We start from the raw sequence: 25,599 nt of genomic DNA, 5'->3' as shown, positions 1-25,599 counted from the left end.
GAAGCAAGAAATCAAGAAGTGACTCTCATACTTGAATTACCAAATGAATTACCGGTGACTAACGATTACTTGAGTCGTTGTGTAACATTAGCCAAGGCAACGGCAAATGCTTGTAACGCGCTGAAAGGATATTGAAAATCCAATGTATAGGCGTTTCCATCTATCCTTCCAAATTGCATGACCTAGTGTAATATCGAGGAAAATGTGTTATTTGATCACGTGAAACAGAACATTCAAATTTACTATTTCTATACCTGTCGCCCTTTGAATTCTATTTGAAAGTTTTTAGCGCTTTCCTGAGTTACTCTGCCACCAAAGTCAAGCTGATATACTTGACTGGATTCATTCCACATAGGTGCTTTATTGTGCATCACAAGCTCCCGCCGCACTGCTTCTGATTTGTTACCAGATATCCCTGCTCCTTTCTGCTTTAACTGTATATCGTAATTGAAAGTAGATTAGTCTTTGTGTAATCGATCGATTGTTTATTTAATAAACAATACAGCATAATTGAATGACAGTGTAATATATTTCGAATCTCCGAGATGAAATATTTTTATAGAATTTATGGTTGAATTGTAATGTGCAGCCTATATTAATATCTAGCCTCTTCTTGTTTACCTTTTGTCGTAACTGTGCTTTTTGAAACGTTTCGAGATCTCTGTAATTCGTTGACGAATCGTCTTGTAAAAGTCCTTCCTCGTCTGAACTCTCGCCTCGACTTTTTCGTGCTTTTCTACTTAACAAAGGACTCGATAAAAGTCTTCTTCTAATTGGCGAAGCAGATGCTGGTCTTTTACCTTTCTTCGAAGGCGCTGGACTACTGGGCGAACTTCTGGGTAATCTAAGGAAAATGTTACTTGTCGGCGGAAGGTTGTCTTTTTTATCGAATAAATGATACAAATCTTATAATGTAATTTGCCTGGTGGATGGACGAGGTGACGGTGGTGGCAAAGAATGACTTTCATCGAAATCTCGAAGTCGAGCTGCAAGACCGTCTAAGGATGATGCCAATGAACCACTTGGACTGGATACTCTGGAATATTAGCACGCGTTATTAATGTGAAAACTTCAGTTTGCATGCATTCTAAATTCAACAAATTTAAATTAAAACAAATATTGGTAAGATTTTCCATAAAGAACGAAATCGCCGAATAAAACCAATAGAACCTAACCCCAACCTAACCCCAACCTAACTCCAATCACAGAATAACGAGCCTCAGTAAGTGGTCCTAATATCGGCTCACCTGGCAGGAGAATTACAGCTCTTCAACCGTGTAGATTTAACTTGAGCAGAATTAACTATACTGGCGGCTGTAACGTATTCTGTACACTCCCTAGGCATCTCTGTCGCGTCTGGTAATTTCTCCAAAGGTTTGTCACTTTTGTCTTCGACAGTCTCGATATTCGTAGCTCCTACAATCTCTTCAGCGTGTTCAGGCAATTTTGGTGGCAATGATATTTGTTCGTTAGGCGGAAATATGTCACTAGAGTCTAAACTTTTTGATTTGCCACAGTTACGAAGTCTCGGCGATTTTGAAGATTGCTGTCCAATCTCTTGTTGAGTTTTATTCTTTTTCCTCCTCTTGGTTTTTCTCGATACCAAAACCAACCTCTTATTAGGTGCCTCTTTTCTAAGCATTTTTAAGGCGATATCGCAAGGGACCAGTTGCGCGTCCACCATGTCCAAATAACCGACACTGCAACTTCTGACTATAGAGTCGTTGACGCAGAGTGGACCGATACTGACAACCGTCTGAGTTCTGTGAACTCCTCGCGACTGATCGAACGCTTCTGCTTCGCCGCGACACTCTTCGTCGATGAAGCGCATTTCATCGACCCGGTCGGTCGTAGAATTACAAGTATTCGATTGACTTGCGTTTGTTTTACCGCACGATTCTGAGTGAAACTTTGTGGGATCTTTTAATCTCGTAATGCAGTATGAACAAGACTGTCCGATACACTGATCGATGTTTTCTGGGAATTGATAAGAACAGGCCGGCGAATAATTGCTCGACAAGTGTATACCATTCTTGCCCAAAGGACCATTATTCGTTCCGTGTTGATTGCTCGAGTTCGCCTGATACGGTGTTTGACTAATGTTTGTCGAACTGCTGACGTTATGGTTATTTTTACCCTGAGTTTCGTTCACGTTGCTCGAACATGCGATATTGTGCAGTCCATTAAGAAATATTGTTTGCGACTGAGGAGGACAGCTGTTGTTTGTGCTCAGACCATTTACGATGACACCTCCCTGAGAATGACTACTCGATGCTTCTGTATTCGAGGCCTGTCCATTGTGCATTGGCATGGGAATGATAGTCGATGGACAGTTAGACGTTAAAACAGTTTTATCGTCCTGAGAAATCTGATTAAATTTGTTATTCTCGAGCTCCTTCTTCGAGACGAGTCCTGGCTGATCGGCAAGGGCGGTTTTCATCCTCTGAATGTTATTCGAGTAATCGGTACCCGGGTTCGACGTTGCGATTATAGTCTGCGTGGGCGCGACCGCATTTTTCGGAGATTGAAGAGCCGGTACGTCGCAACATCTCGGTGGATTGTGCCTGGGTGGAGTTCGGTAAGTGTTTGTGGACGCAGTTCTCAAGTTCTCGTACAGATTGCCCATTTCTTGCAAGTCCACGTAAGGTAACTCGTTTTCGAAATTGTCAACCCTGGACAAAGCGGTTGGTAAAGACTCGTTGGTCATAAATTGATTGGAAATTTGTGATTTCGGGCGATTGGAATTAAGTCGCGTGTTTCGGGGCGTCATTGGTGCGATCGGAGGAGGCTGCGCTTCGGACGTGTTTCTCGAGGCAGCTTGAAATTCCTGAAACGATTCTTCTTCGTCTTCGGAGAACAAATTCGGGTTGAAAGTTGGATCTGGGCCTAACCGAGAAAATCGATCATCGAGTTTTGTCATCAACGAACTTTATTTTTGTTTATGATCATGGAAATGGTATAGACGTACCTGCAGGCACATCATCTCGTAGCTCCGTCATCACCAAAGTCATTTGTCGTGGTTGTAGATGGAGCAACGACGTTCGATAAGTAACCTGACCCAAGTTGGCGGGCACCGAATCCGCCAGACCGTGAAACTTGAATTTCGTGCCCCAAATATTGGACGTTACTTCGACCAACCTCGCGTGCTGCAAACAGATACGTCTTGCAACACTGATTGTCACACGACTGATTTTCCAACACCTTGAGGCTCAAAGGGCTCGTTAAACTTTGCTATATCACGCAATTCGTTAATGCTCGAGTTTAAGTGCATTGCACCGTACCAGTGTTGAAATGAGTTAGAAGTACTCGTGTGCGGTGTATGGGGCACCAACAGAGGAGTAAAACGTGTTAAGAGGTGTCACAAATAACAGTGAAGCTACGTTGATTACAATATCCTAACCTCAATATGGATAACTGGTATTACACATCAACTGACAAGGACTAGTGTTAACAAAAAAAAAAAAAAAAAAAAGTATAAAGACTCGTTTGCGTTTTATCTCGCAAGTATCTTGCGTATCTTTTAGACTCGTATGCCGCGCCGCGCTGTACTGTGCTGTGCACTCCTAAATCGTTCCATTTTCACAAAGATCATCGACCATGATTCGTCGTCGTGAAACGCGAAATTCCAAGAAATATTGGAACTATACTTTACCTCGGGTAAGGTATCCACGTAGGTAAGATCGTCGGTTTCTTCGTTCGATTTTTCTTCTTTTTTTCTCCTGCTTTTCCTTTTGTTCCTGGGTGATCCACACAGGTCGGCCGTGTCTTTCTCTGTATCGGAACCATCGCTAAACGATGGACACTGTGACGTGTCTTCCACGACTTGAAGAGTATCTTGGTTTTGTGGATCGAATATCACGAATTCTGGCCTGATTTTGCTTGTCCTTCTGCCCTTTAGAAGAGGCACTAGACCACCTAGATACTCCAAATATAGCGTATAACATGGTACCGGTTCCACGGCGTGTCTGAGCATGGTGCAATGTAATCTTCCACCCCCTGGAGGTGGACGTGACACGAAACGTCTTAATTCCTTTGGTTCTGGCACGGAACATCTGCAAATGCATATTATTAGACTGTTTTATTTATGTTTTATTAACTGCGTAAAGCTGTTGTCTTTCAATTACGACTATTAAAATATATAAAACGACTGTTATGTATGAACTATTACGTATGACTGTGTATCTATATGTATAGTTGTTGTAAGTATTAACAGCTTCGAAGGGAAATATAATTATATGATGTGAATTATTCTTTACTTTTTTAGTAACCTTTGTTTATAAAATAATATATTATGAAATCAAATATTTCATTAGAAATAGAACAAGGCTCTATAAAAATTAAATTTGTTAAGATCAAAGTTGGTCACGTTCATGTTTCATCGAGGTTAAATTACAATTTGCAATTTTTAAAATTTGACGATGAACACATTTAGTCTGGATGATATCGTAAAACTGCCGTTTATTACCGTTTATTGTTGTTTCTCGACACGAGGAACAATATATACGTGTAAACATTCTAAAAAGTATTCTTTCATATGATCAGTTTACATTTTACAGAGATGGAATAGCATTTTACCTTATTGTACTGGCGAAGAGAGCAGCCACTGATGCTCTTAATCTCGGTGGCAATGGAAGTTGCTGAACATTCGATTCCCTTGTCAAAGACGCTCTTACAGCTAAACGAGACAGCAATTGCAGAGAACCTACTCGTCTGTAGAACGTGTGCATCGTATATCAAACACTTGAGTATGAAAGACAATTAGCTAGAGTAATAGTGCTCTTTTGTGAAAAGAAACGAAGTATTACCTTGACACCCATGCTGCGTGAACGCGTGCCCCGGTCGCAACGAAAAGTCTTCTATCGTTATGACCCCATGTGAGCGCCGATACTGCACACTATGATATAAATATGAAACAGACGAGTAGAAATAACGCGTATACCATCGTAATGTCTCGGTTAGATAAGCGCGGCTGCCGTTCTGAAAAGATACGTACCTGCGTGTATGGTATCGCAGCGGTGTACACAAGGGTACCGGCCACTGAATAAAACTTTAAGAGATTCGTGTATTCGTGCGGGCTATTCTGACCGTTATCCGTATCCTTCGTTCCCGCGATTGCCAACAATTTTCTAGAATTGCTCCATTCCGCGTGCAAGGGAGCTTTCAGCTTTGTACGTATCGTGATAGGCGAGACGTCGTCGAATGAACGCAGCATAACGATGCTCCCGTCAGCCAGGCAAACCGCCAGAACGTAATTTCGATCGTCTATAAACATAGGAATTTGCGCTTCATAGTTTTACTCTGCGTTATAAGATATAGTCACAGATGCGACTCGGTAATAATTTTAAGCTATAAGAGTTGAACTTTATTAACAGAGCGCTTCGATATTGTATATGAAATTTGTAAATTGATTAATTCTAAATATAATATGCACTATGCAATATGTGCAACTCTATTTCTTTGAACTCAACAACGAACAAACGACTTTCGAAGTTTATCGATTATCATTTTTCGTACAAGTAATCTTATTACTTAACTCTTAAGTGAAACTCTTAAGTTTCAGTTCAGATAAATGAATTCAATCGTTTAATTATTCGGAAGATCGTTTAATTAGGGACAAATTATTACAATTTCGTTCTAATAAATTGCGGCCCAAGCAGAAGTGAAATTTTACATTATTAAGATTTATAAAATAGATTAATTCCTCTCATCAAAATCTGTAGTTTTTTTTTTTTTTTAATTGATAGTGAAAGTGCGAGGTTGTCAACGTTCTTTTCCTCATTAAAAGAAAAATCTTTATGTACGTTATGTATATAAAAATTAAAACTACGCATATAATATAAAAGTGTTTGTACGTATGTATAATACATACCATTATATTACATATAAGTGTATATAACTCGTTAGAATGCAACAATTCGCACATATTAAGCTGATAAAATATACCGATTCTAATAGTTGAAACACATTATTTATAGGCTACACCGGCGCCGTCGTACCTTTATGAGGTCTATCATTCGTTAAATCGTCATCTCCTTCTTCCATCGTAAACTTCTCGGCACTCCAAGCCATCGAGGTGACACCCGCTGCCAATTGTACTTCGGACACCATTGCTCCGTGCACGTCCATTACTATTAATTGTCCAGCCGTTGTCCCGAAATATACCTATGAATATCAACATCAATATCGTATGCGTTAAAAAGAGAATCTAATTTGTGTAATAATTTTATCCATTGACGAACGATGGAAATTATTTAGCCATTCGGCTTTGTCGATATTTGATCGCCTCAACTTAAATATTGGTGATGATTGGTAACACGGTCTGAACTTTTATCATCATTAAGAAAGCTTTTTTCACATTTCTAGTTTACACTGATTTCGAGAAAAAATTACACAATATATGCATAATGTGATAATTGCACAAAAATCAGGACCCAAATGTTGCAAATTATGCGGAGGTGGAAATGTTTCAATTCCTCGAAACGGAGATCTTAGACGTTCCGTATAGAAGGACAACGCGAGTGACAGAGAAAGCGGCACTGAGAATGGAAGCATTTGGCAAACATCAATGCTCACGACTTAAAGCCGTGATCTTTAAATCAAAAGACAACATTTTTTATTTTCGATTTGTGATCAATCAAGTTTTTACCAACATGTTTGTTACATTCTTCTAATTAAAATGACACCAAACACGATTTAATTCGGAGCATATTTGCGCACTTAATAAACGATAGTTTAAATGCATATCAGTAAGTAAATATAATTCAAATTATATCACGTTTTGGTCTCATTTTAACCTGAAAGATCGTACAAATGCGTTACTAAAAGTTCAAAAGTAAAAAAATTATACTTTTTGAATTGGTACTTGGATACATTGTTTCAGACATATATAACATTGGATCGTGTTACACTACTCGATCGCAGCGGGTCGTCGTGCTGCTCGATGCGTCAAAGGAACCTTCCCCCCGTAGTAAAACGACGAATGTGCAATTGTAAATGCAGATCTTTTTGTGCAATTATCGAACTTTTCTTGTATTTTTTTTTTCTTAATTGTATTAGTCCCTCAGCAGGGTCACCCTGATGATTTTAAATGAGTCTGAATTCTATAAACAACATATGTACATGTTAGGGGCAATGCACCTTCGTGATATAATATAATGGTAGATATAGTCTGCCGCTATTTAGCCTTACCGCAATTTATGATTGGGGCGTGGGCTTAATAAGAACCTCGGCAGGGTGCTTCAGCGAATGTTTGGAAAGTGGATAGCCGGCGACACCAAGTCGCGTATGAAATGTCAATGATATGACATATTATCATATTATCAAACCATTGACATGGATTTAGGGCATGCGTGAAATAGTTTAGCGATGGCAAGTGACGTAACGTTCCATTGTCAATGAATAGTAACTTTGTCTAAAGTACTAAAAGATCTTCTTCTATAAGCGGACTGTGACTGTGACACTGTGAGAGACCACACAGCACTTACCCTAGAATCTCGAAAGAGTAAAGAGTCTTTCCTACAAAAAGTTCTAACATACATAATAATGTAATCCTTTATTTACCTGTTGATCGTCAGGCGTCCAAATACCACAGGTGATGGTAGCTTTGTCGTTCAACATTGATGACCAATACCTTTGACCAGCAACGCTGCCAACCAACACGAAACCATCCTGTAGGAGAAGAACTTTATTCGTTTTCTATCTTAAATTAAATGTTGAAAGAAAAACAGGAAAGAATAATGTACCGCAATTGTGATTATTCTTTCTCGTCAAAAGCATTTTATAATATTTTGATAAAAATATTACAAGATATTATGAGATATAATGAGATTGTTTCGCAAGAAGAAGAAATATGGAGAAATATTGCAATAGCTAAAACTAATTATTGTAAAACAAACCTTGAAGAACTGTTCATAGATCTTATAATTCATGGCAGTTACTTATTATAGAATTTTAGAAGTAAGATCAGAAGTAAACGAAATTGATATTTTCTATTGATAGTCTTTTCTAACTTTAATTCGAATGTTCCAACGAGTGTTTCACATGAACAATCATTTTTCAAAAGCTAGTAACTTAATTACAAGGAAAAGGAGCAGAATATGTCAGTCAACAATTCATAAGTATGTATGTAAGTAAGTCAATTCATAAGAGCTAAACCTTAAGCCTTCTACTTTTAACCTTCGAAGGCCGAAGCTTTGTACTTTATACGATGTTTGTCTTCAAAACGTACACTCAGCTTTTAAAGTTGATCCTTGAAGCTTCGAAAACTCGAGTTCTATACAACGTTAATTCACAGCATTTACATCGAATCTCCTATTACTTTGTGATTTCAAAGTACCGGATATGCAATACGTTGGTTTTATTATTTATATGAATGAAAGTTACGAATTAGATCAGATTCAGTTATCGTATGAATTTCGAGTCCTTTGTTTCATGTCTAAGGAAAGTTTTCCATGCATCTTTTAACTTTCTTTCGACAAAAGGTTCAACAATGGACATTCCATAAAACGAATTACCCTGTAGCATATAAGAGCCATTCGTCCGTCGTGAGACCATGAGAAATGAGTAACTGGGGTGCTTCTATCGTTGATCAGTTCTATGCTCCATCTTCCCTCGTACTTGATCCACACGAAGATCACGCCGGAACTATCACACGAGGCTAACTTTTGATATGGCTCGTTCCATTTCACTAGTATTACCTGCAACACAAAGTTCATTAATGTACATGTATAATAATAAACAACATTTCGTTAAAGTCATCTGTCACCTAAACATCGACGGTAATGAATCGTATTATTCACTCTCTTTTGTATTTTTTCCTTTCTTAGTCCTTTCTTTTCTATCGAGTTAGCAAAGTTTTGCTCTCGGCGATTCGGTATTCCAAAAGTGAAAATCTTTAATCCGAACCAAGTTCTGGGTCAGTTCGTTCTACATAGCCTGAAAACACCAAGGCCTCGTCATTCATAGTGTAATTTGCCTTGAGCGACTGGTTTTACTCACTATCAATCACCGTTTGTAGCAAGCGTGAAATCGCCGCGGCATAGGCAAATTAAGATCAAGCCTTCAAATATAAACTCTCAAAATTAAAATTCTATTTTAATAGGCAATATTAGAACTATGATTGCCGAAAAATTTTATTTAAATATCGCCTATTACAGGAGAAACAAGTGAAAAGGTTTAAGAATTTCAAAACTTTTAATTTTTTGCTTTTCTATTCTACAAAGCATATATCTAACGAACAATTTGTCTCGTCTTAAAAGTAGCTTACAAACAATGAACAATCGTTCTTTATTTCGTTTTGTTATTTCTATTTGTTTCTTCGTTAGAGGGGTGTATTACATTCGTAAGATGAAAGATAATCCGAATGTCGGGATCAGTGTCTCGCGGAAAGATTTCAACTGCAGTCAAGATATCAATTCGGTCTCTGCATTTTTCGCCATTGAAGTAAAAAATCATTGGACGGAAACGCGAGGTTTGCTTTCTCAACCTTCTTTTCTTCTCCTTATTGCGACGTCTAATTTCAAGCCCTGCGACAGCCAAACCGCTGTGTTCTCACCTAATTGTACTTCCACCAACAGCTCATAGATTCGCACTACCATTCTCAATATTCTCACGAGCGTGGGCTCCGAGTTACAGTGGACAATCCTGTATAATTAGTATTTTAATAATCTATTAAAAAGTGGTGTCAAAGTCGGTTATCAGTTTGCGACGAGCCCTCGAGTTTGCGACGCAAACGCAATTTCTTTGATACCTTCGAAATTCGAAGTGAGTAATGTATACATACGTATACATATGTATATTAGACATTTTTATATCGGAATATAAAAAGCAGCGGTCGAACGAGTTACTCAGGCATTCGTTCAATACCATGAACTTTGCTTAGATATATGTTGCATAATCCTTTGTGGACACTCCGCGAGTAGTTAAATATGTCCTCTGCATCTTGTTTTCTTTTTCGTCGGGTATGTCGCATTCCCCCGATTGTGTGATTACCACCTATTCCCTTCAATTTTTCCTAAGAAATTAGTTAACTAGGCATGCGTCGTATCGTCAATTAACACTCGTCGCGTCCCTCGATGAAAAGAGAGAGAAAAGGAACGAAAGTGCATAAATCCGTGGTACCATTCCATGATCTTTTCTCAATCTTCACCAGCATTCTGTTTGTGTCGCATGCTAGACATAATGCAACTCTGGATCTTTTCTACCTCTCCTTCTTTGTTTTTTCATTCTTTTGTCATCTTGCAAGCTGAAGATGTCTGCTGTATAACGCTCGAAACGTCTAATGCATTGCAGTAAAAACTGCGGCAATCTAATGCGGCTGTATTTAATATTTCTCAGCCAAGCATGTTTCGTTAAATCAATGATGTTCCTTTTCACACAGTCAGTCTTTTTCAATGTCAAGGTAAACGTATGCGCCACATATTTGGAAGGAGAAGATCTCTCTACTCTTTTTGGCTTGATTTCCATATTGCGTGATATATTTTCTGTCCCGGCGTTCACGTCTCAGCAGGTCCAAATATGACCTCGCGTCGCAGCCTGACGCGACGCCAGGCACGCCACACCATGTCAAGTTCCGAGTATCCAGATTTATAAGATTTACTCACGATCGGCACATGCCAGTGATCCAATTATCGTGCTGCGTCACTTTGCTTTTTCAAATAAATTAAAATAAATATAAATAGTTTGAAAGTGGAACGATCTGTCTGCTAGATCTGCAGTCAGCAGCAGTCGAACGAAAAAACTAAAATGATTTGGACGTCCTGCGTAAGTACGTATTTCGCGTCATGTATACATTTCGTGTCATGGGCATAATCCATTCACCCATGTTTGAACTTTGGACGCTCCTCGTAATTAATTACTTCAGAACGGCGTATTCTTTTGATAGAATTCGTTAACCGAGTTCCTTGCATCCAATGCTTACCAATGTTCGTTTAACATTCCGCCTAGTCGTTCCTTTATTACAAAAGTTGAAGTTGACGATTTTACGACAAGATCCCATCAGAAAGTTAACAAATACCTATTTTTACCTCTGTGATTAAGCATTTTTATGGCAAAAATCGACTATATACATTAAATATTCTAATTGAACAATTCGTATTTTGCTGACTAATCTTACTGATTTAACTAATTTTTAAATATTTATTTAAATAACATGCACGTAGTATATGCTTAACTAAAATTATTAGGGGGTAATAATTATTATTTCCTCCATACGATTAATTCGGTTTGCAAAAGTCGTATGAAAAAAGGAAAGGAAGATAGAAAATAAAGAAAATTGCAATTTAACGATTGCAAAGTAGCTGTGAAATTAGAAATAAGAGAATGTGAAAATTGCAAGCTGTGATTAATGAGCTATGATGGCAAAACTAGCACGTATAATCGTGGTATTGATTCGTAAAGGTTCGGACCGTAGTTGGCACGGCCTAGAACAGAAATAACTGACAATACATGCATGTGCCTGTGAGTGTCCGCTTATACATGAAACTATCTGCAGAATAATATGATTCTGTTGCACGATTGCTTTCTTCGGCCTGGTTAGCTAAAATTCGATTCTCTTCCTATCGATCACCGCCTGGGGTTCGTTTGTCTAGAAGTCTAGATGTCTAGATAGATTTAGGTTTTGACGTTGCGCGCGATGTTTACTTACATTTTATATTCCTCGAGAAATTTATCGAAATAATTACGTGTCCTATCGCATTTCTTCTTTTTTATTGTACAATAAGATTGTATAGTCCAATCCTGGTGGGCAACAGCTCAGTAGAAACGGTTTCTGTTCGTGTTACGAATGAACGACGGATGTCTCGACGGAATGTCAAATGTGGAAATAAGTAATCCGTCAAATACCGCTTAAAATTGCTGTGTCAAATTAGCTTAGATTGCCGGTGGATTCCTCCGGGTTTACGGCTCGATCATATTGACAAGACACACGGTGAAAGATACAGGTGGGTTTCTTGTTTCTTCGTTCGTTTGCTCGATATAATAGAATTTATTGTGAAAACGATTTTAAAACGTATTATGCACTGGCATAGAACCCATAGTTGTCCATCAAAGTTTTGCGAAATCGAAACGGAATTTCTATTGAGCAACAGGTGAAAACAATAAGGTGGTTATGTAGGTAAAGGAGTTATTAACATTAGCGATACTTTTTATGTACTATTAGATTTATTATCATTTCCTTTCCACTTTCCAAACGTTTATAATATTCATAACGTATCGCATATGTTTCATAAGTAGATCGATTAATTGTGTGTAATTATAAGCGAATAGATGAGTCAAATATTTAAACCTGTTTAAATTTGTTTTGGAGTTATCAAAAAAGGAATGATCAGTTAATAATAGAGGTAAATATACATAATAAATAAAATCAATAAATGGTATTATATCTGTCTGGTCCTGTAGTTTTCATTAATAAATTACGAGCATATACACAATGTGTATATACACAATGCCATTCTGTACACTTGTAAAACAGAGTGAGGAAACTGAAATTAACGTGTTCAATAAATATGTACAAAGTAAAAATCACAATATGTATATATCGTTACTTACTACATACGTAGGTACATATATTAAAATAACGCCACAAATCAATAAAGTTGGCCATGTGCATACAGAAAATAAATATAACTCTATGTATTTAATATTTTATTATTTACATTTAATATTTCTTTTATTCTGAAACATAATTTCAAAGGGAATAATCTTTTAAGAATGGGTCAAATAGAAATAGTAAATAGAACATAACAAGTAATTATCATCTTCTGGGCTTAAAATATACATTCTTCGAGACATTGTCTCAAGTACTTTTTCACAATAATATATCGTTTGATCTTTCAAAAATTTTTAATTTCAATTATAATATTTTTACAGATACATACGTACTATGTAAAGGTAAATGCAAACTGTTCAAAGTATATAAACTCGAGCAAATCATTGAAATTTAACGTATGAACATATATACTCGCGTGCGTATACATAATTAGGTAGCCGTTATTTGCGATTGTTGAACTGACCAATTGAGCGGCGAACTAGGTAATGACGTTAGATGATACACACTGACATTGAGTCAACTCGGCATACACAGGAACAATGAAAGAAGGCCATTTCGACTTTAATCAAGGCGCTTGAAATTGGAATATCTTTGAAGACAGGATTGAGAACCACTATCCTGAAACAGCACTGCGTGCCAGATCGATACCACGTTGGCTACCCTTAAACTCTGAAATGTAGACCGAAGTAAATGAAAAGGACACGTTCTAGTCCTTTGCTATGATTCACGAAAGGCACAAAACTGAAATTCATGTATATAGTGTTATTCACATTTAAAAAGGATGTGTTATATTATTACATTATGCTATAAATAAAATGCTACTGAACGACGCATAACGAAATCTAAAAATATTACAATGAAAATGTAATAGAGAGACAATTTTTACCAAGGATATTAAAGTATTAAAGTTAAAAAGGTTTCCTTCCGTAAAAAGTGGTGAACGCTATAATAACCGGGACAATACTGATAAGAACGATGAGAGATTCGTCGCTTTGGCGCGATGTTCAGTCACCGGGAATCATTGTCAGACCAAAACTTCGATTGTCCGTTTCCCGAAGGAGTAAACGTATCAGACAGTCACAGCCGTCTTCCTTTGCATCTGTAAAGCACTGTAAAGACCACGAGACAAGATAAATGGAAGAATAGGGGTGCGTATGTGCTTATCTTTAATACTCCCTCCAGGTGTGTATGTACATATGTACATATATAATTCTAAGTAGGTTCTCGAGTATCTACGAAAATAAAGACGCGATCAAAAAATATGATTTCACGACGAAAAGATGATTAAATGTTATATGGATGGTGAAATATGTTCTAATAACATGTAAAAATGGGACAAGAAATGGATGCGTGGAAAGTGAAAATCCAGCGGATTGCACGTTGGCAATATTGATACATATTGTATGTGACGAGCTGATGGAAGATTTGAAATACATGTGCCGCTGCCGTTGCGTTGCAGCGCTGTGAACCTATCGCGAAATATGTATTTCATGTAATTGCACGACATTGAGCTGCAAAACAGTTGCAGTTCGTTAAAACAGCCTACTGAGCCTACGGCTTAATATCGATTTACTGACATCACCTAGCCCAAAATATTCCATACGAGTCGAAAATATTTTTTATCCAATATTATTTATTGTTTATTGGTATTATTCATGGCTCGCATCCTTCCAATTTCTTTCTCGATTTAACGCGCTCGCGCATCATCTAATCTAATGGGCTGCCATGCAACCGACTGGCTTCTGTATACGCTAGCACAATGTTCTATAGCTCCTCATGGGTTTCGTTCTGTAGCGTCACAAAATGGTTCGCCGATTGAAAATTGTTGGGTACTCGTATCGCGACTGTACCTGTCAACGTGTTCTACCAGTGACTTAGTGTATTGAGAGGCCGTGGTTGAAACATAAAATCGAACCTCCTTTGGCTGCAAAGTACCGATACGTTGGTTCATATAGTAATAGATTAATAGGAAGAAATTGTATGAAAACACAGAAGGACTACATTACCGTTGATAAAACCCATACAGCAATATATGTATATGCTGTATAGAACATAAATACGGCGTTTTTATCGCTGACTCGTTATCATTCTCTATTTTGTTCCGTATGTTCTGGTTCTGTTTCATTCTACATAAACGTGAAATATTCGGAATTGCACGGCATGTTTCGGACAAGACATATTCGTATTAGACCGCGCTAGGATAGCTACACTCTTATACACACCTCATGAACAATATCCTTATATATACAAACACGAAGCGTATAGCACGATTAAAAACAAAACTCGGATACGTCGGCTAGAGTAATAGGAGATTCGTTGGTAGCTGTTATATTCACGCGCAGTTTGAATTATTCGAGGACTATTCCATCTTTGTTCTTTTATTTTCTTGGCAATATATCGTTCCAATTTTCCAAAATATGTATGCCCATATTTAACACGTACAATTTAATCAATAATTTACTTATTTTAGCTGTTCATATAAACAATAAGCTGGGCCAAATGTACCTATTTCAAGATCTATACTTTTCATGGATCTATACCTCAGACTACCCATACCTTCCACTATACATATAAATGTTCGTTGTTACGCTCGTCGTGACTTTTTATATGGTTTCGATAATATGATTGACAGACATACACGACGATGTGTAGTATACCGGGTACATCATACATCGTAGTTAACTTACTGATCATCTCAGTTACTTTTGTTAGCGGTTGTTAGTGGACTGATTAAAAATATTTTAAACATATTAAACATCTTAAAACATCATAGCTAGTAGGATTTCTTGCGTTGTTGACGTTTATCACCTTTAAGACTAACTTGGAAAGACTTGATTTTTTTTATTCTATTACGCTGCGTTTTCACTCTTGATTATACCAAAAACGTACATAAAATATAACGTATATTAGTTAGAGAAAATTGTTTCGTTATTCGCTATAAACAAGAAACTATTGTATCAAGTTTCAGTTGAGGAGCCTCTGTTATAACAATGAGAATCAATAGTAATTAAGCAGAATTAACTGCGGAAAGTCTTCGAACGTGAGCCGAGCTAAGTTTGATTCTTGGACAGGGAAGCACTTGCGACCTTGACTCGGAAACATTTTAAATCAATATTCTCACAGGCTGACATCGTTTCCACAGAGATCGTAAGAATATGCCAGGAATTAAAAAGGTCAACGCTTTTTATTAACCGCTTGAGTAGCTCGGAAACGGGGTACAGAGAAAATGAAATTACACTTTGTTGTGAACATCGCACTTTCATTGTGTTCACTACGATTGCGTGGATCAGAAAAAAGAGAGAGGGGAAAAATAAAATGTATATACTCGAGCGAGACGAAACAAAACTTACCTCGCTACGATGGCCTCGAAGATTGTAATTTGCCCTTAGCGGAAGTTCTGTGGCTCTCGTTCGACAATGGGATGTAGTAAAAGTCACTCCCACCAGACCACGAGCATTACCAGTGGCCAGCCATCCTTCCTGGTAGTAATTTGTACGGTCCAGTTTCCATCCGTCGTCCTGGTAAATACAAGAGAAACCGCCATTATTGCCGTTTACTTCGTGTTTATCGGAAGATCTAAATCATAGATATAGATCTAATTTATAATTTTTAAACACTGTTAACACACTATTGGACTAATACACTTATCATTAATAAATTAATATGTATGTTTTATATCGAATAAATCCTTTGAAGGATATATTACACTTTTAATCGCATATAGCAGGTTTTGATGGTTTCTTAATATTTGTTACTCTGCGTTGATATTTCTGAAAACATCATAGAAGTAGAGTGCACGTTGGTAATGTAATTCAATATTTTGAAACGATCGTCCAAGAAACTGAAAACGTTAAAATAGTGGATTAAATTATTAAATGAAACAAGTTTTTATTTCAAATTTCTGATTCAACATACGATCCACACGATCGTATACATACATAACCTATTTTAAGTACATACGTGTACATGATGTACATTCTGTACAATGCGTACACTACGAAGCGTACGAAGAGAAGATTCTAGCGAGTATCGATTTTCACACCTACCGGTATCGGAATTAGGAGTTGTAAAGTGTTTTAAGCGATATGTCGCTGCATTATGTATTCCAAGCAGTTCTAACATAGATAATATTTAATGGCCATTATCGCGCGACGAGGTTATAACAAGAAATTAGTGTTGGATGAAAGTAAATTCACAAGAAACATCATCTTTCTGGTATAGGAAAATGGACGGAATGTTAAAACATGTAGTGATGCATGCACCGACAACTCTAGGTTTCATGAGATCGTAATTTGTGGTGTTGTCGTATCAACACGTGTTGAAACACGTGTTCCCAAATGTCTGATTATTTTCCGATTCCAGTATTATTACCTACCACAACGATAGGAGGTATGTTGATTATAAAAAATGCAAAATTAAAGACAAAAACTAATGAATAAAAAGATGGTAATTGAGAGAAATAGATTTTCTAATTCCGCCTTATTAAAAGAACTAAAAACGAACGAATAGAGTGATCACAGAAATATTTATATATGAATGGTTCTACTTTTCAGCATCTATTAATCTATTGGATAAAGTTCGCCCAAGAATTGAAACACAAAATACAATGACGAGAGTTTACTATAAATTACATTCGGTATTGGTACCACCCTCTATAGCAGTGTCCATGGTACAGATTCGCGCGCCTGCCTCTCCTTCTACCCGTTGTATTGCGCAACGCGTCCATTTGTAATCCGCATCAAAGAGACCGCACGATGCTATGAAGTGAACCATGAGAGGCTCACGTTTCCATAGTCTAAAAATCCATCGTAGTCTAAAAGTCTAAAAGCATAAAAGATGTATGCATCGCAACATGTTTCAACGTGTGTATAGGGGCTTTTATGAATTCATTATGCAAATTCAAACAAGCACGTACTGATCCGCGCGTATATATTTATGTATATAAATGAATAATTTGAAATCAACATGTGTCATGCAATAAATTGAATTTATAAATACCACAAGATTCGAACTTTGGAATTAATTTACATACTTGCTGTAATACAAAATTTTCCTTCAAAATATATCTTTTGTTTTATAACATGGATTAGTCATTTTTAGTTAAGAGTATCGTAATTCATAAATTACGACATATCGCATCTATACTAAGCATTGTATTAGGTCATCCCATAAGTTCGTGCTGTTTTTCGAGTGGTTATATTACTTAGGTATATATGACATTAATTACGTAAACATTTCTACTAATTATCAAATGTCTACATTATAATTTGTATCGAAATTTTATTCGAATAGAGAGTTTATTTTCTTAAGCTGAACGCGAAATTATTTTTTACTTCTGCTTAACAAAGGCATAGAATCTCAAATCAACAGTGTAACGATAATTAAAGAGAATAAAAGAGGAAAGAGGGAACTCGACATACGTGTCGTAAAATAGGAGCATGAAATTCTGGTATACATTTTACGGACCGTTAAAAAATACTATTAAACAAGCACACGTTCAAGTTTATATGTATCTTACCCCATTCGCAGTTTCTAATAATAATATAGAACGTAGTTTATCATGTCATATAACAGTACATGATATGTATGTATGTACGTATGTACGTACGTATGTATATCATTGCCTTTTATTACTATCAGGGCAACCGTATAAGCAAAGTTTAGCTCTTAATCAATGAAACGTCAACAAATTCGTTCATGATATCATCTATTTGATAATGATGATAATAGCAATCGAACAGTTCAATTCGGGCAAAAACACTTACAAGATACTCTTTCTACTGTTTCGTGTCTGAATAGATATTATACAATAAAAACAAAAATATACGAACATTAATATGCGGCTTATGCTTTGTTACTGACAATTAAAGTAAAATAAATAGATATCGACATAAGCACATAACCGCGTATTTGCATCGCTAAATTTTCTATCCAATTCGTATCAGGCTGTAGTTCGTTATTCAATAACAATGGCCATGTTTTTCACTGGCTTTCATTCATTGGCGTTCGCATTCCTTAAACTGAAACAGGAATAACAATCTTCACGATCGATCAGCAAGCCAGAAAAATTTGCGTTCGGCCAGCTCTCGGCACTCCTCTCGATATTGGATGGATTTACACTCACGCCACCACCGTATTGCGTGAACTCGCACACAGCTCTACATTCTACGTGTCTACTAACACAATCTACTTAGTATAGCTTGGTATGTATTACTATTCGTTGGCACGTAACTCTTCCGCTTAAGCGCGGCTGCGTTAGGTGACGGGGTATTCAATGTTACAAGGGTTTCACCCTCGGACCTGTCATTATGTACATGTAATTACTCCAACCAGCGCGAATCCTTACAAAAAATAAGAAGAAAATAAGAGCCGTCGCGTCGTCGAGACAGATTTCAACCAACTATAACCATTCAGACCGTTCACTAGCCGGACAAAGAATCGCTCCAACTTTTAAACACCATTTTCCAACACCGAATTGCTAATTTTTTATTATATGCTCCAAGATTAGGAACCTGGCAAAACATTAACATCTCTTTTCTTTTCCACACGTCTTTCATCTTTTTTTATTACTCTTATTGACATACGACGAATTTAATCAATTATTCTTTAAAGTAATTATGCAGTTAAATGCTAGCCGACCGCCTGACACCGGCCGAATTAGTACCACTACCAATTCAATCCAGCTTAAAAACTATATTTTTGCGTATAGCTAGAATACTAAGACCGACTGTCGGTTATATTGATAGGAAGAAGTTGTTCGGTATGCTGAGCTTCATAACGTATTTCAAGATCATCAAATTCAGAGAATACGTGACACATCAACAGGTTGGCCACATTCCATAAATAATTAAAGCTAATGAATTTAATTAATTAGTTAATTATAATAAACGATATTAAAACTTATGTTTCCTTGATAAACAATTGATTAAAAATCAATTAATAATCAAATTAGTAATTACAAGTAATTTAATCTAGTTGGATGATTCTATCCTGACTGTTCTGATATTTAACTAACCAATCGATTAACAATCAACTACCTAACGAACTTAATTATTACATTCGTAATTATTAAACTTTGATAATATCTTTCCGGAAGTCTTTCTCTCATTTTCGCTGTCTTTACTCCTATGTTTTGCGTACCATCATCACTGCGATTATAACAATCAAATAGTCGCTTCAATATTCTCAATTTCCTATCATTATCACAAGTATACTCGAATAAAACCATACAAAATTCTCCACGTCCCTTAATATTTTTCTACCTGCGAAGAAACTTATCAGTCTTCTATCAACCCACAATGAAAACCGCATCCGATATACGATATCCTTTTAATCGATAGGATAAACTAGATCCGAGTAACTCACAATAATTTACGAAGTACATATGTATCTAATTAGGGGGCGATCAACACTCTTCAAATGAAACACGATTGCGCTTTCTATTCCATTCATAATCTTCAGCATTTCTTCGCTATCATGAAATTGTGAATCGTTTTGTCGAAAAGAACATTTTGTTGTGGAAATGACAATTCGTTCGCGCAGAAAGCAGCAATTTTGGGGAAAAAAGAATCAGGCTGGCTTAAGGCTTAAGACGAAGAGCAATAGAACCACATGTCTTAATGGATTTCCAAAAGGAATTGGGTCAATAAATTTTCGATAGTGTTAAGAACGACTCCTGGTTTCATATTCGCGTTACATTAATTGTAAATGCAAGAGCAAGTATGCAAGTTCTGTGTTACTTCTATCGAAGGACGAAACTATCGAAAACGGAAAAGATCGAATGGTTTATTTAAACGATTTTTCGATCTGACCCGATGAAATCCCTCCGGCAAGTAGAGTACACTTTTACACTCACTATATATTTTCCGTCGCTTTCCATACATTGGAAATTCATCGGTAACTGCATGACAGTGACAGCGTATTCTTTAGTTTGGTTGAAGGGCAGCCCATGGTGGACGGATAAAATGACACTTAACCTATACATATAAACTATAAGCAAAAAATAAGAATTACATTTGGGTTAAGCGTTATTTTATTCGATTGCCGCGCTGTTGCGCTGCTCCAAGGGGCATACTCTACAACGGACGCACAATTATTGGCAGAATTCACTGCAGTGGTACCAAAAGCTTTTTGCAAAAATTTCGGAAACTAAGGCCGAGCGATGGTTATACGTATAGGGAAAAGTTGTTCAGAATCATGCTCCTGACAATATATTCGAAAATCATTGAAATCGGCGAGGTATATGAACTCAATAATTACCTATGTTTTGTTTAATGTTGAAATTATTAACTTAATCTACTTAATCTCTTAAAAAACGACGATGTCGATACATGTACCGAGTTCGTTATCAAAGAATGAATTAATTAAATGAAGACACAAATTAGGTCTGTATTATAAGAATAACACACGAGATTTAATTATCGATCCGTTTCTGGAGGCAAACGCAGTAGAAACAGTAGTTGACAAGTAGACATTGTAGAAACAAAACAGAGATCGTTGGAAGACGATTACAGCGATAGGAGATCTAGCATAAAGATCTATAGCGGCCGTCGCCCGGTCGTAGGCCGCTTGATACATATATGTTCCAACTTCATTACACAAGCGCATCTTCCGCTCGATACATATATCGATCTCGCACTGAACGTGTTAAGAAATGTCTTTCGACGATTATAGTTTTTTTTTTTATATCTGATTTAACCGCTACAAATAATTAATTACAGAGGGTGTCCTTGCAGTTGTGAGGAGTGACTTTTCTAAAAAAATAAGTCGAAAATTCAGTACAGAAACTGTATCTTTACCGTAATTTTTTTCCATGGATTCCATCGAAGCTAATATTTGTATAAAAAGGTAATAATTTAATTAAAGATATTAATTTAATTAATTAGGAAGAAAGTCATACAGGAAAAAACGAATAAAGAGATCCGACTTTCTTTCACTTACTTCCAACACAAGCATTTCACTTTCTATAAATATTGTATCGCTTAAGTTAGAAACGTTTCGTAGTTTGTGATTGATGATTCCATCACGCGTCCTTTCAAGAATTGCTCGTTTGTGTCAAATTACGTTTGTGAAAAAGAGAGAAATGGCTGTTTTGTTGAATCGCAGAGAGATCTACTATTCGAGACACGAAGCACAAACTTCATCTTTGCCTGGTCGATTTGATTACATACGAATATACACATGTATGTGTGTTTCGTCACCCCTTCGAATTTCCCGCTCCCTTGACCAACTTAAGCCGTTTCTATGTGACGTACGCGTCTCCGCTCTGTCGCGACGAATTCCAATTTCTTCGACTACGCTGTGATGCCATGTCCCAAAATCCTCGCTGGTATCATTATATAGGATCGTAAAGCAACGAGGTCTCTCTACACTTATACATTCTTTTAAAATCGAAGGAGATGTTCTTTCCTACTAACCGGATGGCGAAAGAGTTAGGCTTCGCACGGAATCTATGACTTTCACTCACGTGTATTATTTTAAAATATTGCATGCAACGTTAATGAATATGTCGATGGCCTTCCGTTGAAAGCTGTATCGGTCCAAATCAACAAAGCAACTCCAATAAAATAGTCAATCGCTCGACGACAAAACCATACTCCTTCGTCATCTAGATTCCTTTTGCCTGTTATACACATACTGATGTATCTTATCATTTTACAAAAATTTCGAAATAATCTTGATCCATTTCATATCTATCTAGCCATATCAATTTGGCTAAAAGATTGAAACAGGACGCTGAAAACCGTTGCATAACTAGCCAGTTTTATATTGGTAGGTCTAAGATCTTTTATCATTAAAATATATTTTGAGAGAATGCACAAACAAACAAACCAAATAACACGTACATACAAACGGGCGTAAGGTGATTCCTTATGGAAAAATAAGAAGAAAATATAGAAGAACATTTTTTCGTTCGAGATTTAGTTTTTAAGAAAACCGAGTATGAAAATTTATCATAAACCGTTTCTTACATAGAGAATAGTTGTTGAATGTTCCATTTATTATTTCAAGTTTCTATTTACATATAAAGTGCCGAACAGTGCGAAGTATTGTCGCACCCCTCGAAAAGGAATAACTTCTTTAGAAACGAACAACGGTGTGACGCGTAAAAAATATTTATTTTGAAAGAATTGTAATTTGCTCGGAATCGCGAGAAAAATAATAAAGGACGCTTTTTACAAACTTTTTTTCTGAACCTGTAATGAAAATTTATTCAATACAATGAAACAATGAAAATTTCATCGAAATTTGTCGATGCAGAAACAATTGGTGGATGCCGATAGATGTAAAGATCTTTAAACATAATAGTACAGTTATAGGTCGAAAGTCGTGGAAAACTGCAATTTTCATCATTTTTCATCATTTTTATAGCTCACGGTAACATTAACCGATTGTGATAAAATTTTCGGGATAACTTTCGACATATTTTTAATTTTCATTACAGACTCAGCCAAAAAATTTGACCTCTACTATTTCCTCCACGATTCCGAGCAATTACAATTCTTTCAAAATTTTTCACGCAGCATTAAATAAACTAATCCTTGTAACTTCTCAAAAAGACATCAAATCGTTTGATCCAATCTTAAAAAAGTTATTTCGTTTTAAAGGGCATGCTAATGCTTACCTATAAGTTATGTTCATCACTATGTGCCAGGCAAATAATTGAAATATACGTTTTTAATCTTGTTCTTCGCAGTCACTCGTAAAAATAAAATATCACTAAGCAATTATTTTTTAAAACAAAAATTACCGCTGCAAACAATCAAGTATTTTGATCTCTAATTACATATTGTAGTCTTAAGAATAGACTTAGAGATGATGAATTTAAGTATGTATGTATGTACCTGATAAAGATTGGAATTATCTATTATGTAATTATACTTAAATTATCTGTAACGAAGTAATATCATATTTGAATTTAATATATCCTAATATTTTTTTCTGTATAGTCAGTCGTAACTAAGAATCAATTTGTCCGCAATATAAATACCTATTATTATTTAACGTATCTCCTTCTTTTATTTTAATTATTATTCAAATCATCAAAGTGAGTTTCTTGCAAAATTATAATTGCCCAAGAAAATCCATACCACCCTCTTTTCTTAATAAAAGTATAATCATCGAATCACAAGACTTTCATCTTGAAAACACTTTAAAAAGATGCGAGACGGGGTAAATTCGATCTGATGCTCTTGTAGAGGAAACTCGATCGAAAGACGCAACAGCCTAGGAACGAACCGGTACGATAATTTCATGCCGCGTCCAATGTCAGTTAACCGGTTTACACAGAACAAATAATGATAAATTGATTCGACGTTTCTACGTACGGTAGCAGAACGCGGTTCTTATAACTGCTATGACCATCCTGTGTGATATGTATCTTTGAGACGTTGCCATAACCACTGTAGTTAACTGCTAATCATATTTCGTCTCACGTTAGTTGAAAACAGGGAAAGTAGAAGTAGGAAGTAAATGATGAATCGAATGGTCTGCTTACATTCAACGCAAAGACCATATTACCTAGAGTTTTAATGACGCCAATCATAGTGAAAAGTGATACTTATCAGTTTGTGTTTAATGACTCGCGTTTGGTGTGTTGCCAAAACTAGAGCTGATATTGGCGAATTTGGTAGTTTTAGAATCAATAAATAAAAAACAATTGAAGAAAATTACCATAGTGAAAACACAATATATCGGCTTTTATAGCATTTGCTGATACTGAGTGTGACCGTTGGCATAATCTTATCGTGTCATATTGAGATTATTGACTCGATTCGGCTATATAGCTATATGTAGCAGTATATATGTTAGTATATATATATATATATATGTTAGAACGATATTTTAGGCTAGGCTTCATTCTGTCGGTATGGTACACATCTTTTAGCAGGAAGAATAAAATAATTTTCTATTTGGAGCTCATGAAGTTTACTAGTTTTTACGCTATATAGAATAAACATGAAACGTTGCTTCAAATAAACGTATCTACCTCTTGTTGTCTAATCCATCTTTTTCTTTTTGTTTATGTCCAGTAAAAAGAATTTACTATCAATTCTGGAATGATGAAAATCTTTTATGCTTAATCGAACCTTTTGAACATTTTCTTCACTCAATCTAATTATTCTCGTACTTTGTTATGAAAATAAAATATTTAAATCTCTCTCTTGAACAGTTTTAGTCTCATTATCAATTCACTTTGCATACAACAGATACACAGTGTGATTTCGATACTTTCCTACGTAATTTAAATCAAATCCATAATATATCAATTATTATAGTATGAACCTCTTTTACATCATTGTAATGTATCAGGTAATGTATTATTTCCAATTAACACTGAAAAATACACGGAATCGTTGAAAGAGTAAGTCACATACCTCCGGTGACTCGTCCGGCACCTTGCCCATCCAGCTGAGCGACAAGATGTTACAATCGCACTTGGCATTGTTATTCTTTTCAAAGTACAAATGCATTATCGCGTTAACAGTTGCGAAAGTTTATCAAGCCATCGAAGCAGGCATCGATCAATGCAATCGTCACTCAGCTAAGAAATGAAGAACACCTCATGCGAGCTTTTAATACCATTAGTCCAATCTACAGATATCCATTCTCAAGCTCGAGTCGATTGTTGGTCGACAATCGAATTCCAGTCTAAATCCGTCACTCGTTCTCCAGCAAGTACGCGACCAAACTGTCAAGTTTTCCCATATTGATCAGATTATACCAGTCATGTCTATCGGCTTCTTTCCTTCCAACTCTCTTGAAAAATCTCTATAAGGGAAGGACGAGTTTTCATGAAAAATCAAACAAGTGTCCTAGACACGGGCAATATTTTCGTCCGAAATCATTTTATTCGATAACCATTTAGTCTTCCGAGAACTCCGTGGTCCCCATGTTTCAAATGAATCACGCCAGGCTTACACGAGTAAGCGAGTTTTCGTCCAAAGTCATTTATATCGCATCACGGTCGCCATTTTCCCACTTGCTGTAGGTCCACCACCACGTAGCCTGGCCACGACGACGATGACGACGACGACGACGACGACGACGAC

At 36.5% G+C, this 25,599-nt stretch overlaps 1 protein-coding gene across 3 annotated transcripts in view; it reads right to left on the bottom strand.

The window, feature by feature from the left end:
* The window catches only part of LOC100748838 (tubby-related protein 4), a 29,060-nt gene extending 3,467 nt beyond the window's left edge, over positions 1-25,593 (bottom strand). The window contains exons 1-15 of one of the 3 annotated variants that reach the window (XM_033319097.1): positions 24,925-25,593; positions 15,898-16,065; positions 8,514-8,696; positions 7,561-7,668; positions 5,997-6,162; positions 4,994-5,262; positions 4,806-4,894; positions 4,576-4,710; positions 3,653-4,052; positions 2,969-3,146; positions 1,248-2,886; positions 923-1,036; positions 622-844; positions 255-434; positions 32-182 (exon numbers count right to left, since the gene is read on the bottom strand). In XM_033319097.1, coding sequence (XP_033174988.1) covers positions 66-182; positions 255-434; positions 622-844; positions 923-1,036; positions 1,248-2,886; positions 2,969-3,146; positions 3,653-4,052; positions 4,576-4,710; positions 4,806-4,894; positions 4,994-5,262; positions 5,997-6,162; positions 7,561-7,668; positions 8,514-8,696; positions 15,898-16,065; positions 24,925-25,020 — 4,065 coding nt within the window. In that variant the 5' untranslated portion in view covers positions 25,021-25,593 and the 3' untranslated portion in view covers positions 32-65. Of the gene's footprint in view, positions 1-31; positions 183-254; positions 435-621; positions 845-922; positions 1,037-1,247; positions 2,887-2,968; positions 3,147-3,652; positions 4,053-4,575; positions 4,711-4,805; positions 4,895-4,993; positions 5,263-5,996; positions 6,163-7,560; positions 7,669-8,513; positions 8,697-15,897; positions 16,066-24,924 lie in introns of those variants that run through there. The other 2 variants (XM_033319096.1, XM_012381800.3) reach the window with 2 other exon arrangements.
* Positions 25,594-25,599: the final 6 nt, after the last annotated feature.

Source organism: Bombus impatiens, unplaced genomic scaffold, assembly GCF_000188095.3.
Source record: "Bombus impatiens unplaced genomic scaffold, BIMP_2.2 scf_0135, whole genome shotgun sequence".
NCBI lineage: Eukaryota > Metazoa > Arthropoda > Insecta > Hymenoptera > Apidae > Bombus > Bombus impatiens.
The sequence above is the reverse complement of the archived record's forward strand: the minus strand, read 5'-3'. Positions and strand labels throughout refer to the sequence as shown.